This window comes from Zootoca vivipara, chromosome 9, assembly GCF_965207765.1.
Source record: "Zootoca vivipara chromosome 9, rZooViv2.hap1.1, whole genome shotgun sequence".
Taxonomy (NCBI): Eukaryota; Metazoa; Chordata; class Lepidosauria; order Squamata; family Lacertidae; genus Zootoca; species Zootoca vivipara.
Genome location: NC_142592.1, coordinates 27,835,220 through 27,853,647, shown reverse-complemented (window position 1 = coordinate 27,853,647; position 18,428 = coordinate 27,835,220). Strand labels below are relative to the sequence as shown.

The following is an 18,428-nucleotide window of genomic DNA, read 5'->3' as shown; positions in this document are numbered from 1 at the left end:
CTTCCCTAAACAGGGCTGCCTTCAGATGTCTTCTAAAAGTCAGATTGTTGTTTATTTCCTTGATATCTGATGGGAGGGCGTTCCACAGGGCGAGAAGGCCCTCTGACTGGTTCCCTGTAACCTCACGTCTCACAGTGAGGGAATGGCCAGAAGGTCCTCAGAGCTGGACCTCAGTGTCCAGGCTGAACGATGTGAGTTTGAGACGCTCCTTCAGGTATACTGGGCTGAGGCCATTCAGGGCTTTGAAGGTCAACACCAACACTTTGAATTGTGCTTGGAAACATAGTGAGAGCCAATGTAGATCTTTCAGGACTGGTGTTATATGGTCTTGGTGTCCACTCCCAGTCACCAGTCTAGCTGCCACATTCTGATTAGTTGTAGTTTCTGAGTCACCTTCAAAGGTAGCCCCACGTAGAGCACATTGCAGTAAGACAATTTATACAGTAGGATGCAGGTTCCTTTACATTTCTGAACAAGTGGCAGCTCTGTGATGGGAAACGAGGTTGAAGAGATAGTGTATCTGATCTAGGCATGCTCTGCCAGTCACAGAAGTTGGTACCTTATATTCCAAGTAAATACACATGTATGTTTCTACACTAGAAAATGCCATCATTTTATTGGAAAACACTGAGTGCTTATATATTTCAGTGGCTTTGAAAATTACTTGGCCTGGATGATTCTCACCCTCTGCTGCTGATTCTAAACAAAAACATGGCAGAGTGGCACATAGAGTTTTGTGTGTAGGGTTGTGACTTCCCTGTGCTTCTATTAGAGCTTTTCAATAATTCTGACATTAGTGTTATATAGTCTAGGGATTCTGAAAAAAAAGTTGGTTAATTGTAATGCAGAATCCTTCTGCTTCATGATTAATGTCTGTTGAGATCATGATATATATAAAAAAGGAGTTCATTGGAGGATTATACCATAGTTATTAAGTGAGCAACATGCGGTGCATTAAGATAATATGACTGTAATCGTTTCAATTGTAGTTCTGTCAATCAAAGTTGTTTGAATGCGTATATAGCAGGTATGTACCAAGTAATATGTACATATAAAATACACAGGTAATAAACAATGCAAAATTCCTCTCCAGAGGTAAAGGTAAAGGGTAAAGAGACCCCTGACCATTAGGTCCAGTCGTGACCGACTCTGGGGTTGCGCGCTCATCTCGCATTATTGGCTGAGGGAGCCGGCATACAGCTTCCAGGTCATGTGGCCAGCATGACAAAGCCGCTTCTGGCAAACCAGAGCAGCACACGGAAACGCTGTTTACCTTCCCGCTGTAGCGGTTCCTATTTATCTACTTGCACTTTGACGTGCTTTCGAACTGCTAGGTTGGCAGAGGTAAAGACCAATTGACCTGCAAATAATGTCTTACACTTACCTATTGTCAATAATTCAACCAAAGCACAAGTTAAAAAGACATAGACACATATCCGTTTTAATTGACTTCCTTGGTGTTACCGGTAATTGTTTTTCCAACAGTTTTTGGCTTCTTGTCAGAGATGGCTGTGCCGATTCATCTGTCTGCACATATTTCTTAAAATCACAGTCTGGGTCCAAAGAGGCAGAAGGAACTCAACCATGCTTTGGAGGTCAAAAGTGTCATTCAAGTTTTGTAACACAATAGCTTCCACAGGTCTTTGTTCTCATTCTGGATCAATGTACTCATTAATGTGTATTAGTTGATGATGTAGCTACAGCAGGGCACAGGGAGAAGTGGGATTAGGAATGACTAAGGCCCTTACCCTTTGCAAATATGCACATCCTGAATGGTAGTGTGCAGCTATGGGTGAAACTCTAAATAAATGGCATATTCAGAACACATATTTTTAGTCCATCTGATTTCATGTCCCATCTTCTTTTCAATGAGCAAGTTGACCAGCAGGGAACTCTTTATTGCTGCAAGAGGGAATGCCCTTGAGATATGGGGATGTGCTACTTCTGCTTAAATTGTAGAAGAATAGTTATGGAATGTGTGCATGAAGGTAATTTATTTGAATCCTTCTGCATTAAAGGTTTCCCCATCATACATGAGACTTTGGCTTCGTTATGTTGGTCACACTGTGTTCCAGTTCCTGAACCTATCTGTCCTCTAGAGGTGGAGTACAAACTATTGCTTTCCTTTTTCCCATAGAAGAGAATGGCAGTGGTTCACATGATCACCAGTATCAGGAATGGGAGGTGGGGCATCTTGTTTCCTAGCTGAATAAAGCACTGTAGTGTAGCATTTTACTTTCTCCTATTTTGTCATTCGGTTGTATGGTGAAGGCCAACCTTGCCCCTGGGCCCTGGCAGTGGGCACTCGAGCTTCCTCCTTTGCCACTTTCTTTGCATCCCTATTGCAGTTCCTGGATCCATTCCTTCTCCTCTGCCCATAGCCATGAGGTATTTTGATGTGTGCGTGCCTAAACAAAACCTTGAATTCTGTACACATATTAAGAGCAAACTCATTTTCTATGTAGGGGCCCTTTTGGAGGCAAAGCAGCACCATCCACTCAAGAGCAAGTTTTCAGCAGGCTGTGGAGATCCTAATGTTTCAGTACTGTAATACAAAAAATATTTAGCAAAACAGAACTCGGTGAGTGAGGGCGATGGGACCTAAGAACAGCCCAGTGAGGGCTAAACGTGCTTACTGTTCACAGTATGCTGACTAACTGTTGTGGGGGTAGGAGTAGAAAACCAGGGGGAGTGAGAAATAGGTTCTATTAAACAGAAGTTCTATGAAAATGCATGGTGGGTTGAAGCCTTGAACACTCAAAGACTACTCCACATTGCAATAGTTTCAGGTCTCAGTTGTAGTTCATTCAGTAAAGAAAATGTAAGTTAAGTTTCCTGCAGAGCTGGCAACATTCTCCTTTTTCCCTCCCCACCTTTTACACCTTAATTTTAATTGCATTTACTTGGAATGAACGACCATGGAAACTGATGGGACGTACTGTAGTTCCAAATAGATATAGCTGGAATTGAGCTGTGACTCAGGTGAGCCTTGCTAAAACAACTTCCACACCAATCTGGACTCTGTAGTAGAGTGGGGGAGGGGTTAATCTAGGTGTGATGGCGCCTCTAATGTTTTGGTGCCCATAAATATTCATTACACACCCATTTGCTTTGAGAAACAGTAGTACATTACTTTTACCCCTCATATCAGCTCAAGAAACCATTCCAATCTGACCCAGATAACTAACTCTTCAAGAGTGCTGTCTGTGTCTCTGCTAAGTACAGGGTGTTGTCTGGCTGCATTAACTGTTTCACGATGAAGCGTCGTTTCAGTGTCTCTTTGTTACTGCTGAATTTATATGCGTGATTTACGAAGATTGCATTTTATTACTACTGCCGTGCCCTTGGTATGGAATGAGCAGAGAAGCAGGCATAATTTAATACATTTCAAGGGTTCCTCCTATAGCCTGGCTAACTTCCCTTTTCCCATTAAAGGGAATTGTGGGAATGCTACTTTTGGTTGTTACATTTGTACCCTGTCTTTCCACCAAATAAATGCTGCTAAAATAATATAAATAGTGGATTAACAAGAGTTCGTGCATTTTAGTACGTGACTATTGAAGGCGAATTTTAATATGTTCAGTTTTGATCATGTTGGAACATCATTACAAGCCAATACTTCCTTACTATTCTTCTATTGTCTTGTGAAAGTTACTATCAGTACAATGCACCGAAAGCATGCTGTGTGTTGAGGTGTCCCAAAATCAATAATAGGGGGGCTCTACCTTTATTAGAACCAACCAAAACATCACAAAATCATGAGCAAACTTCCAGGTTATTCAGATCCCTTCATCAGGCTGGATCAGATCTGCAAAATACTAGGAGGGAGACATAATATAGTGGCATTATGTTAAAGCCACAAAAGTTTGCAGTGGAGCCTCTGCTAAGTCTGAAAAAACTCCTCCCAGGACTTTGTAAAAAATCCAACAAAGTTATTGCTATGATAGAAGGGACTTTTGCTCATCCAGCAGGAGGATTTCCCCTTCATCAGCCCCCCCCCCCGGCCCTCAAAATCCCTGTCAGTGATACAGAGGAGTGTGGGAAACCCCAAGCAGATTTGGGGAAGGGGAGAGAAAGTTTTGTTGTGTGAGCTAAATTTATTCTGTAACTCCAGTGACTTTGTTCGACACAAGAAGAGTGCTTACCTGTTGTGGCACATATACTCATGTTTCTCTTGAAAAGGCGAGAGGGGTAGACTGTCCACTCCTCTCTGCAGCAGTATGTAAGCCTTTAAAAAAAAGGTATTTTGCCAGCTTTGAATAATATTCTGTCTGCAGCACTGGGGATTACACATCTTCAAACAAGGGCCAAAGGGCTTTTCCACATCTCAAAGCTTTCTCTTCCCATTCCATTTGTGGAGCCAAAGCACTGCTACTTGGAATTGGTTGGCTGATCCTATTACTGTAGTTAAGAAACCAAGTCTATACAAGTTCTAATTGCTGGTCATAGGTGCTGTGTTTGAAGGTTGAAAACCCTTCTCTCTTACCAAGAGCCATAAGGATGCAAAATGGAGAGAGGGTCTTGCGTGACTACATAGCGGAGGCTTACGTCCTTGGCTTGGCAGGCACTAACATATTGTGAACATCCTTAACTGGTCATATTCCTTCCACACTAGCCGGGGAGTTAGGTCCCATTGAATTCCGTGGAACTTACTTCTTAGAATTGCATAGAATGCATAGAATTGTTCTATAAATTGGGTTGAGATTGGGCAAGCTTTTTAAACCTAAACCTCATCATGAAAATTGCATAGAGTTTTAATATAGAAAATGCCCAAGCAGATCCACACTCTGGGACTGAAGATCTGTGTCAAACTTTCTCAGTGGGCACCTGTGTCACACTTTTCAATGCCTGCTAAAAAGCTTTTCCATTCCCCTAAGCTTATGCAGGCAGTTAAGAGTACTTTCCCCACTTATGGTCTGTTGATGTTTGTTTTTAATTTCCTTTTGCTTCCAACCTGTTTTTAACTTTTTATGATGCTGTTTGGTTTTATGTTCTTGTATTGTAAACTGCTGTGATATATTTTTATGATACAGCGGTATGTAATTTTTTTTTCTTTTTAAAAACAAATACACATTATTATTGCTGTCTTTGGAAGCAGGCAGAGTACATTCTCTTAAGAATCTTCACCGCTCTCTGAAAGATATTTTAAAATGTCTGCTGGCTTAATAGGTACAGAATGTGCCAGCAGAATTTAAAAAAAGAAAAAGTTGGCAATATGTTTGCTCATACATAAATTTCTGACTTAGCCCAGGAATCTTCTGTAAATCTTCTGTAAACTTTTGATTTATGTACAACTGTAGCCTAATTGTAAAGAATCAGGGGGTTATTTCACTGTCCACAGCATGCCTTTACCACCTCCATCCTAGAGCCTATGTTTAGTTTCCAGTGGCTAAAGTATATATATATATATAGAGAGAGAGAGAGAGAGAGAGAGTTATAGAACATTATGCCATTTTTCCTTTTCATAACAGACTGGTTCTTCTTCCCCTGTTATCTTTCTAACTGCTTTGAGGTCTTTTATTGACCAAGCAGTACATAGCTAAAGGTAAAGGGACCCCTGACCATTGGGTCCAGTCGTGGACGACTCTGGGGTTGCAGCACTCATCTTGCTTTATTGGCTGAGGGAGCCGGTGTACAGCTTCGAGGTCTTGTAGCCAGCATGACTAAACTAAGCCGCTTCTGGCAAACCAAAGCAGTGCACAAAAACGCTGTTTACCTTCCTGCTGGAGTGGTACCTATTTACCGGTATCTACTTGCACTGCGTGCTTTCAAACTGCTAGGTTGTCGTGGGGATTCGAACCTCCGACCTTCTGATCGGCAAGCCCTAGGCTCTGTGGTTTAACCCACAGCACCACCTGCAGTACATACCGGTACATTTTGTTAAATGAACAAATGGTTAAATAAATCTGTAATGGAAGAAAAACTCCCATTTACACCAAGTGGGAGCGTTCCTTTGGCTGCAAAGAGCAGTTGTGGAGGTTACGTTGGTTCAGGGATGCAAGTTGTTTCTTTGCGGCTTGTTCCTTTGCTGACACCATCATTTCCCCAGCCCCCTCCATTTCCCTTCTTGTGACAGGGACACCTTTTGCCTGTTTTGCATAAGGGTTTTCTGCTCTATTGAGTCAAACAAAGACAGAGTGATAAACCCTTTTAAAGGTGTAGGAAGGAATTGAGAGCAGAGCACATGGAGCGGTGAGGTTTAATCTTTCATATCCCAGTTGCAATTCAAACAAAAATCTTCTCCCACATTCCTCTTAGGGCTTGCCAGGGGGAATCTCTCTTTGTTTACTATTTTTCTAAAACTCACAGCCACATGGATGAGGATGAGTTTTTAGAGCAGGAGGATTGTGGTAGTGGGGAGTTTAAATCTTCAATCTCACACAGACACTGCAGTTCTGATTAAACTAACCATGCCCTGCTCTTATTATGTTTTACACCCTACTGTTATTTCTAATTACAAGTTTAGCATAGCATCTACTTTAGCGTTTATAACACGTTAGCCAATTATAATCTGTCTTCTCTTTTTTCTCTCATGTCAGCAAGCTGATATAAATGACTGTCACTCCTTAATAACCTTTCTGGAAGTATCTTAGATTTCAGGTCACTGTGTATGTTATGGTAGTTTCACTTACAAAAACAACCTTATCCCTATGACCACTCTTGTGTCTGTTTGTTTCCTTAGCACAACAAAATCCTCTTTTGGTGATAAGCATTACGTAGATATTGAAATAGGTAAACGTGCATAGTAAACTTAGGTAAATAAGTAAACATGCATCAGATTAGGGTAGATGTTGCCATAAAGGGATGAAGACCCCCATAAAGTATTATGGAGACTCTCAAACTGATTTGCAGACAGTTTCATTGTGATGTGAAAGGTTGGTAATAAAAACTAATAAGTAACTGAATGGTTAGGAAAGTTACATCTCTACCAAATACACTAGTGACTAATGAAACATTCTCACTGCACAAACAGTGGCCTGTAGTTCCTTTCAGTTATAGATAGAACTTAATGCTAGGTCAACATTGCTATTTCCAGTGCTTTCATTTCCCAGAGGAATGAAAGCAAAGTTTGTCCTGATGTCTGAAAGAACATCATGTTTCAGGTGTCTCACTCCTTCTAACTTAATAGATACAAAATGAGCCAGCAGAGTAAAAAAAAAAGTTGGTAATATGTTTGTTGTTGTTGTTTAGTCGTTTCAGGTAATATGTTTACTCATACATAAATTTCTGACTTAGCCCAGGAATCTTCTGTAAATCGAAGGAAGTAGATGGGTTTTTTTTTTGTTCACATAGCCTGTATGTGAACTTTTTAAAATCAACAGCAATATTATATTGCAACTGCTAAACAATGCAGCATTCATATGGGCTCCGGATCCTGTCAGAAGACAATCACAAAAGTTTAAATATAAACAACAGTGCAATAATCCTATATATGTCTGCTGTAAACAAAATCTGCCCTTATTCCCTTATGGGCTACACAAGAACCCTTATAGAGTCCTTTGTAGGTTCTCCATCTGTAGGAGAAAATAACAGAGGCCAACCAGAGAATATTGAGAAGCCAAGCAGCTAGTAAGCCTGATCTTTATTAAACTGTTGCAACAGGGTGCTCCCCTCACATGCAGGAGAGAGGAAGAGGACCCAGAACAAAGGTGTGCCTGACCTTATATAGCCATTTTGAAATTCCCTGCTCTGGAGCTCAAGACCACCCCTCCATACATCATACATACATCACAGAAGGGGTATAGCCCAAGACCACCCCCAGATACATCATAGAAATGGCGGTCTACAACAGAAATTTGAATGTTTTTCCTGTCTGCCAGGTTACCTGACAATGCCTTATTTGTTGTTGTTTAGTCATGTCCGACTCTTCGTGACCCCATGGACCAGAGCATGTCTGGCCATTCCTTTGAGATGGTAATTGCTTAATTCCTGAAACAATGGGAAGGTATTTTTTCATTTCCTCCCTCCTTGCAGAAAAACATTTGGTCAGTTTGGGAGTTAAAATGTTTTCAGGACTGTTTTCCTGTGCTGCTTCAGACATGTGGTTTATATATTTATGTACGTGTTTGCTTGGTACATTTATGAACATTTATTATATATATAAGACCTTAAAATTCTTATTACATGTCCCCTCAAAATTAAGTCTCATTTGGGCTTACTCCTTCCCAGATATGTGAGTTCAGAATTGCAGCCTAACTGTCTGATACAACCAAGTGAAGCTTAATATTATTTAGCTAAGTGTTTTGGCTTCCTCTGTCAGCAAAATGTAATCCAATGCATGTTTACTCCATTGTATACAATGGATCATACTCCCAGACTGAAGCCTCTGAGCCAAAATTGGAGCCAAAATACATACTAGTTAATTCACACTTTTTACAAAATAGTCACTTTTTGTTCAGCAATGGTACAGATAATAGAATAGCAGTGTGGATCATGTGGAGAGTCAAGCTAAGAAATGCAATGCTTTTTTTAGAAAGTGGAACTTTGACTCAAATGAGGGGGGTGGAGGAAGAGAGACTCTTGCAAAACAAATGTAAGTTGCCAATAAAACTAAAAATAGAAAATGAGGACATGTTGCTAAAAACATTAATACAGTGGTACTTTGGTTGTTGAAAAAATTGGCTCCCAAACATCGCAAACCCAGAAGTGAGTGTTCCGGTTTGTGAACGTTTTTTGGAAGCCAAACATCCGATGTGGCTTCTGCGGCTTCCGATTGAGTTCAGGAAGCTCCTGCAGCCAATCGGAAGCCATGCCTTGGTTTCCGAACCATTTTGGGCGTCGAACGGACTCCCGGAATGGATTAAGTTTGACAACCAACCAAGGTACCACTGTACATCAGAAGCAGAAACAAGACAGGGAGGCAGTTGCACCATTAGATGAAAAATGTGGAAAATGATTAAGGAACAAGGATTGGTAGGTTCCAGTGATGAAATTCTTGTTACTGATCTATGTAAGATTTTTGAAAAGTACTCGCACCAAAACCACTTTCTATGAAGAGAGACTCTGAAGAACCCAGTTGACAAAAGATAAAGTCAAGGACTGGTTGACAAAATGAATCAATGAGACACCAGACCTAGAGCTCAAATGGGAAATTAAGCATTTTCTAACAAATAGGTTACTTTCCCTTAAATCTCCTTGCTGGAGCATTGGCAGGTAGCTAATGGCTGCATTCACACATTACAGTAAATCATTCAAAGCTTACTGTTCAGTGTGACTGTGCAGGTTCATTCTTCCCTTAGTGCAAACTGCAGACCATTGTGTGAAGCCAAGGTTTACTCATGGCTTCTCAAGCAAGGATTGTTTCAGTGAAGCAAACCATGATCCTTGGTTTGGACATTAAACTATGTTTGTGGTTCGTCACACCGAGTAGAGCAAAGCAGGAGTGATTTCCATGTTTACACTAAAGCTTCAACTATGATTTATCATGAAGTATGAATGTGGTTGGTGTAACAGCATTTTTATTTTTTTTGATGTTGTATTGGGAGACCTAGGAAATCAGCCTAACCTCTTGGTGTAAAGCATTATGAAACCAATAATTACACCCCAAAAAGAAATGTTACTGAGGTAGAAACAGCATGGCTTCTGCAAAGGAAAGTCCATCATCATCAAGGTTTTGGAATTTTCTAATGGGTGTGTTGTAAAATTTAAGCTGGTTCCTATGAACCCAGAGAAATGGATCTTGACCCAGGGAGAGCTCAAGGATCCAGGCAAGCAGACGAATTTAAGCGTCTCCTGCCCACCAAATAACAGAGACCAAACCAGGACGTACGAAGCAAGGCACTTTTATTTTTGCTGTTGCAACAGGGTCCTTCCTCTCACACAGGAGAACAAGGAAGGAACCCCAAACAAAGATGTCTTGCCCTTAAAAAGAAATTTGAAATTGGTTTCAGCCCACCCCCCAGAAGCATCATCCATATGTCACAGAAGGGGTGTAGCCCAAGACCCCCCTCCCTAGATTCATCATAGGTACATCATGAAAGGGGAGGTCTGGTGGCAGTAATCTGAGCAGTCTGGACCCTGCCCCCTGCCCCCCAAAACCTAATCAACAAAATTGAGAGATATTTACATTTCCCTGTTTCCCAGCCAAGTTAATCACACCCTTTTGTCTGGCAGTCAGGTATCAGGATGCCAGGGATTATCACTTTAATTCCTGAGACAATGAGAAGGTTCCCCCCACCCCACTTCTTCCTTGCAGAGGAACACCTGGTCAGAGAGAGAGTCAAAATGGTGTCAGAAAGGCCTGTCTTCCTGTGCTGCTTCAGACATGTGCCTGTACATTCATGTACATGTTTTATGAACAATTATTATATATATATAGATATGACCTCAAAATTCTTATAACAATTCCCCATTTGGGGCTATAATTTTTCTTAAAAATTGTTGCCCCACAAAAGAATAACCAGATGTGTTGTTTTAGTACTTTGGGAGAAGCATTTCTCAAAAATGGTCTATGTATTACACTTAACAGGATGGTCCACCAATATTGACTGGAAAGTGCAGTTTGCTTGTTTACCCTTTTGTGTGTTCTCAGGTGTCAAAAGCTAGCTCTCCTCTGGTTGCACACCTCCAACGTGGCACAACAGCAACAATCCCTGGTGAATCCCCTTAGGGCTTTCATATTGACCATGTCGCCTGGCACTCACCATAGCTGCCACAGGTTTGGACATGTCATGAGAGAGATGCCTTTGCCTTGGGCTTTCTATGGGCCTTTATTATAGGCTCTGGCCTTGCACTGTAGGGAGTTGCCCAGTTGCTCTTAAAGGAAGAAAGCTACTTGCACCTTGGATACACTTGCCCAATTAGAACTGAAGCCAAATTAAAATTTATACAGCCCCATAAAACATGTCCAAATTAGTCAAATTTAACTCTAAAAGGGATCATTCCTGTTAAATCAAGACATAAATACCTTCATTTATCTGGTGTTTCATGGATCTTGGAGCTTATTCTTGGTAAAATGAGTAAAAACAAATTTAAAAAATGTGTAGAGAAGGTTGGCACACTGCAGAGTGCCAGGTGGGACAAGAAAATGTGGTCATAAGTTGATCTAATCTAAATACTGAACTATGCAATATCCTGATCCTTTAAAAGGCATACAATGCATGGCAATAATACAAAAAAAAAACATTGGGACACTATACATTTTTTTTTTAAAAAAAAAACCCAACAATTAAACACAAAATTGGTTCACCTCCCCCTCCTTGTGGAAATAACATACTGTCAGACATAGTTCAATGTTTCTGTCGAATATCACGCAACATAAGACCTAATAATTATATATCAGTTGTATGTCTTGAGGCCATCATGATCTTGAGACAATTCCGGCTGCTTTTAAATCCTAGGGCACAGAGTCTTGAGGTCAAGGAGAGAGAATGTCCTTGCAATTCACTTTCCCCCTTTGTCCCAAAGTCATTTGACACATTTCAGTATTCCTATATAACACATAATGCACAAAACCTTCAAATTATTAATTATACGCCATTTGTATATCTTGAGGCAATCAGGTGAACTTGAGATAATTCTTGCTGCTTTTGCATGTATCTCCAACAAGGGGGTTTTCTTGTCTGCCTTCGAGTCACTGGGAGGAAGTTAACAGTACTTCTATAACAGCACTTCTAAACCTTGCTGAAACGTTATAGCTTTCTAGGTCCTCCTTCTTAGGTTGTGATCAAAGAGATAAAATGTCAATTTGGTTTCCTGTAAAACATCCTTTTGAAAATAGGCCTGCAGGGGGTTGGGGCCTGAAGATATAATTAGTTAAAAAATAATAATGATAAATAGTCAAGAAAGGGGAGAATATTCTAGAAATTTCTTCTTGGGGAGCTGCAAATAATATAAGATCATAGTTATTTAATTACTGCTGTTATTGTCTACTCAGTCAGTTTAATTTACTTCACCTAGTTTGGCTGTGGAGGAAACAAAGGACAAAAATTTTGTTAATTAGGACACAATCGATAAGTTATTAACATTTTCCTTATGTGGTTCTGAATTCTCTTTGAGGTTCATGTATCTTGTTTGAAAGGGATTATTATTATTATTATTTACAGGAAAGAATGACTTAGATGCTACATTAAATATGGGGATCTCAACACTATCACTGCCCTTAGGATACACATACATTTGAGTACAGACGCCTGACTGGGAAGGAAACACAGGCTATGCCCTATCACGGAAGCACATGTGTGTACTAAGGGAAAAATAAGGAAGGGGAAGATTAAAAGTACCAACGTTATATAGAAGCCTTTAGCAAACCTTAAGATTGGATAAACAGTTTAAGAGGGAATTTACTTCCTTACTAAAACCATTCTGTCCATTTGAATCAAGGTTAAAGTGACTCAGATAGACATTTGCTGGCTATGGATCCTCTACTTTTAATAACATTTCCCTAGAAGGAACACCATATTCCATAGTCACATGGTGAAACATTACATACAGAGCACATGGCTCCCTTGTGACACAGACCTTAAATATTGTGAGTTCACAAACAAACATTTTCAAGGTTACAATCTCCCTTTTCCCTTCCCGCTCCCCCAATAATCTTTCCTTGCCAGAAAGCAGAGCTGGGCTGAATTTCAACCCATCACCACATCAGACACATTGCCTTTCACATAGCTCTAAAATGGGGGTTAGAAGGGACCCTGAGGTCATTTAGTCTAACCCTCTAAGATACAGGATTCACAAGATTTGAATGAAAATACCAACTTTATATAGAACCCTTTAGCAGATGAGTTTTTTTCCTTAAGAGGTGATATCAGGAGCCCAACACAATTGAAGTTAAAACTAGACTCAGATAGACAATTCCTGGCTAAGGAAGCTCTACTTTTGACAAACAATTCACCTTTATAGGAATAGCTGTTCAATTTTCCTTTAGTCAATATTCCTCTAGTCACTTGGAGGAAGACTCCCTTTTAGAGCCTCTCTCAATAACAAACATTTGCACACCTCATGAAGTGAACATTTTCAAGTTTCAAAATATTTTCAAAGCATTGAGCAAGCATTTTCAAACTTACTACTCTTATTTTCCTTCATCCTGCCCCCTCTTTTTACTTTTGGAGAGGAAAAAATGGCCTTCTACAGCCTCTTTAAAACAAACCTTTACACACTACCTCCACTCTTTTAAATATTTGCCATTGTTTTTGGGTTGATCAAGCCCTTACATAAGATTATTTAAGCAAGCTTGCCTTATTATTATATTATTTTAAACTATGCATGCTTTAAAAAAGGCAGTCTGTGGGTGTCATGGCCAAATTTTACACAAACCCCTAATTTCCTAAACCTGGATTATATCTCTCATTTACTTTAAGGGGAACAATGAACTATAGCAGACACAAGGATCAGACGCACATACACTTCACAGACAACACAGACAACATGTAACATGCAAACATATATAATTTTATACCATAACATACTTTGTAGGATTCCTCACAAAACTTTTCTCATTCAGAGTTCACCAGGGTTAATTTTAAAGCGGAGATTCACTGTATGTTAAAGGAACCTCCTGGTAGCCATTTCCCCTCATCTGGGTGGTCCATAGTAAAGCGGACCCAGTGTTTTTTTCTTACAAAGTTTTTGCAATTGGTTCCCTTCAAGCTTGTCCGCCCCGGGGATTTCGTGCCAATTTAAGAGAACGAATTGGAGTGGACTTTCATCCTCAAAGTCCTTACCGGAGCCAAGCCTCAGTTGTGCTTTGCCTCGGTTGGGAGTCTGGGAAAGGAATTCCTTAGAGTGGGTTGCACCCATTTTACTTAAGCCTTTTTATACTGCAGTTCGGGTCCCCGACCCTGTTCCTGGACACTCTTAACTTCCCGAGTCTATGACTCACCCCCACGTCCTAGTGGTGTTCCTGCCTGCCGTTCGCGTGCACTAACTACTAGGCGGCCTGGTGCAGCTAAAACCCTATTGGAACCCTCCCACTGGTCATCAATTGCCTGAGGGTTCCACAGCAACTTCCCTGCCTCTTACACACTAGACTCATATCCTACTGAACGCTTGCCTACGCAATGTCAGGTCGGAACTGAGGAATACAGAGATACAGAGTAGTAGGAAAGGAACGGGCGCACTTGCAATCTCTGGTCATGGGTCATACCTAACAAAGGTCGCCATGGCAGGGGGGCGTCTTCACCCGAAGATTAAGAGCAGAGGAATAGGAAACAGAGCTGGGATAGCCAGATTCCCAGATTGGTAGAAAAGCGACAGTTTGCTCAGACTTCTGCTCAGTTTGGCAGAAGGGAGCTGGGACAGTCTTTCTGAGCTCTGCGTTTAACGTAAAGACTGTTGCCCTGGACCTCAGTTCTACCTTGTAACTGTGCCTGGCAGCCTTGCTGCAACTAAGGTCCAAAGAGGAGAGTAGAAAAGGATAGTCCAAGTGGAGAAATAGATTTTTAGTTGCTGTGGTTCTTAGCTCACCCAAGGTGTCCCCTTTTAATACTCACGACCGATCCTTTCAGTCGAATCCCGTTGTCTCCAGCTTCCAACTGGTTCCTGAAAAAAAAACAGCCTTGTCCCTTTAAACGTTGCTTCGTCCTGGGGGTCCCGCTTGGACTCTCAATTACTACCAAGTGCCTCGGGTCCTGAGGTTGGTTTACCCCCCTGCAAAAGAGGCAAGGGCGCGCTGGGCTCCCCTTCCTCAGTGAACCCGGAGCTCAAGGCAAAACTGGGTCCCCGAAGTGGTCGCCAAATTGTTGTAAAATTTAAGCTGGTTCCTATGAACCCAGAGAAATGGATCTTGACCCAGGGAGAGCTCAAGGATCCAGGCAAGCAGACGAATTTAAGCGTCTCCTGCCCACCAAATAACAGAGACCAAACCAGGACGTACGAAGCAAGGCACTTTTATTTTTGCTGTTGCAACAGGGTCCTTCCTCTCACACAGGAGAACAAGGAAGGAACCCCAAACAAAGATGTCTTGCCCTTAAAAAGAAATTTGAAATTGGTTTCAGCCCACCCCCCAGAAGCATCATCCATATGTCACAGAAGGGGTGTAGCCCAAGACCCCCCTCCCTAGATTCATCATAGGTACATCATGAAAGGGGAGGTCTGGTGGCAGTAATCTGAGCAGTCTGGACCCTGCCCCCTGCCCCCCAAAACCTAATCAACAAAATTGAGAGATATTTACATTTCCCTGTTTCCCAGCCAAGTTAATCACACCCTTTTGTCTGGCAGTCAGGTATCAGGATGCCAGGGATTATCACTTTAATTCCTGAGACAATGAGAAGGTTCCCCCCACCCCACTTCTTCCTTGCAGAGGAACACCTGGTCAGAGAGAGAGTCAAAATGGTGTCAGAAAGGCCTGTCTTCCTGTGCTGCTTCAGACATGTGCCTGTACATTCATGTACATGTTTTATGAACAATTATTATATATATATAGATATGACCTCAAAATTCTTATAACAGGTGGCAGCAAATATATAGGTAATCTGATGTAATTTATTTGGAGTTCTGAACAGTAGTCTTGAGAGACAATGAAGTACGCCTCCAGAGGTGAAGTCAAGCCATTGCATTAGCAGCATTGAAGTGACTGCCCTGGGGCGCAAGCCTGGGCAGAGTGTATGGAGGTCCTGGGCAGCCCAGACTGCGTCGGTCTGCCTCGTAGTCTGACCCTGTAGTTGCCTTTAGCTAAATTTGGTTTTCCGGTTTCTGACCAGCTTTTGTTTGTTAAGAAAGTTAATTCTTGTGCCTTATATGCTATTCTGTTGCTTTTTAGTAAGCTCCTTTTTTTGCTTTATTTCCCCCCCCCATTATTCCTTTGCAGCTGATTTCCTGTTTATATATTTTTAAAGTATCCTTCTATTAAATAAGTCTTTGTTTGTAGAAGTGGGTTAAACTTGTAAGACTAAGGAAACATTTCTGACAGTTTTTATTTAATAATATTGTTTACGTTTTATTTTTGGCTTAAGCTTAAAAACAATGTTTGGGTTGCAATTCTGTACATACCGGTAGTTACCCACACTTGAATCCCAATAATGGCACCAAAAAATTCCATGGTGAATTGCAGCCCAATTGCTTATCAGTCAGGAGATCCCATGCCTATTATTCTAGGAAGTTTTTTCCCCCGCGGGGGGATTCAGTTGAGCCAAAGGAGATATAGCCCTTCATTTGTTTACTTTGCATTATTTTGCCATGGTATATATATAAAAAAATTTCTTTTCTACTTAAAGGTAGAGACCTCTGGGTTCTTGCTCTGGGAAGGTTTCCAACCCAACATAGGATTGGCATACCAGAGTTCAACTATGTTGCTAATATGCATGGGGATGAGGTACGTCTACTACATACTTCAATTGTTGTGGTTTCCTTTACAGCATTGTTTGCTAGATATCTTGGAAGCAGCTGAGATCAGATACTCATGGAAGTCTTAGTTAAGTTTTTGCCAAATTGCTAGAGATGCATTTAAAAAGTCTGGTAACATTTTCCCCTCTCTCTAGGGATTCAGATCGAAGGATGGAAGTGTCATGGCACAATCAAAGTGTGTGTGTGTGTGTGTGTGTGTGTGTGTGTGTGTGTGTGTATGTATGTGATGTGCTAAATATTATCAATGGGATTATTGGCAAACAATAATTGTCCTGCTAAATTCTTCAAGGCTAGTTTTATCTTGTTGCCAAAGCTGAATGCTGATAACAGCAACATGGTTGAGACAGTGTCTCAAATGGCAGCATGAAAAGACTGATACATTATGAAAATAATGTGTTAATAGTAATCGGAGCTTTTTTGTAATGGTAGCCACTGGTGCAGATTACCATCACCTCTCTCTCTCTTTGCTGCCTGTGGATTGGAACCATTGTGTTCTAGCATTTATCAATATATTAGTACTGGCACCTCATTTTAAAAAATAAATAAAAAGAGCATTAATTTTACTTGGATATTATGTGTGCAGGCTTTCGGTAGTATGATTACAGTAATAGCCAGTGTTTCCTCTATTTTAACCTGGAGTGGTCTGGAGCTTTTCTCTTCGCATTCTTTTCTACTCTAACTCCTTTTCTCTTCAGATGTTTTTCTTTCCTTTAAAGCAGGGGTCAGCAAATGTTTTCAGCAGGGGGCCGGTCCACTGTCCCTCAGACCTTGGGGGGGGGGCGGACTATATTTTGAAAAAATAATAATGAACGAATTCCTATGCCCCACAAATAACCCAGAGATGCATTTTAAATAAAAGCACACATTCTACTCATGTAAAAACACCAGGCAGGCCCCACAAATAACCCAGAGATGCATTTTAAATAAAAACACACATTCTACTCATGTAAAAACATGCTGATTCCTGAACCGTCCGCGGGCCGGATTTAGAAGGCGATTGGGCTGCACCCGGCCTACAGGCCTTAGGTTGCCTACCCGTGCTTTAAAGCCATTCAGGAACAAATAACGTCAGCAGGGTTTATGCCCAACGTATTTCATATGGACTAGCTGGAATTTGAAAGTAAAGGCCCATACAGTGGTACCTCCGTTTACGAACACAATTGGTTCTGGGGAGCCAGTCACTCCCCGAGCAGACCATAAACAGAGCACCTCTCCTGTGCATGCGCAAAGCGCCAGTAGAGCACTTCTGCGCATGCGCTGCACAGATCGCTTCTGTGCATCCACGCGTCGCGGAACCCGGATGTAAGCACTTCCGGGTCCGCAGCGGTCGCAAACCGATCAATCGCAAACCGCAGCGATCGTAAACCGAGGTACCACTGTACCATATGGGATCAGATGCAATTTAAAAAACTACATTAAATTTGTTGTGTTTTAGTAGAACTGAATGACACCTGATGTTGCTGATTACCTTTCTGTCTCCCCTTCCGCTATACTCCCCCCTTTCTTCTACATCCATCAATATAGTAGGGTTAGGACTGCAGAATAGGGTTAGGTGTTGTTATCCTCCACTTGCTTGAGAGGCAGAAAAATGTGACCCATCAACTGGATGTCAGCCCCTCCCTTTCTTTCAAGGGCAGTTCATTTTTCTGCCTCACTTGAAATTGGACCTATTTCCGCCATGGTCTTCATTTGAAATTCACCACATGGTTAGAAGAATGTGGGAGTGTTAAGCTGAGTTCCTTCCTTCCTTACTAGCAAAGCTATTTTACACTCCACCTGATTACTAGGAGAACCTGTCACTCTTTTAATGTTGTAGTCTAACAGCTCCCATCATTCACGGACGTTGGCTATGCCAGCATGGGATTGGGGTCCAACAATATCCCACATGTTGCCTCTTCCTGGGCTAAAGACTTGTGCTGTTGATAGGTGTCACAGATATCTAGTGTACATCACAGACAGCTAGTGATATCCTTGATGATAAACAACACCATTTCCCATCTTCTACCTCTGGCCAAATGGGTGCACTTTGGTAAAGGGGAATAATGTATAAACTATTTTGATCAATGGGTTCCTTTCTAATCCCATATTTATGTCTGTGAGATGTTTCTTGTCCCTTGCAGGGGAAGGGACAAAAGGTTTTCAAA

The 18,428-nt window shown here is 41.3% G+C and overlaps 1 protein-coding gene across 2 annotated transcripts in view; it reads left to right on the top strand.

The window, feature by feature from the left end:
• The window catches only part of CPM (carboxypeptidase M), a 40,936-nt gene that overhangs the window by 2,786 nt on the left and 19,722 nt on the right, over window positions 1–18,428 (top strand). For both annotated transcript variants that reach the window (XM_035127423.3, XM_088651924.1), the window contains exon 3: window positions 16,155–16,252. In XM_035127423.3, the coding sequence (XP_034983314.3) occupies window positions 16,155–16,252 (98 nt within the window). The remainder of the gene's footprint in view (window positions 1–16,154; window positions 16,253–18,428) is intronic.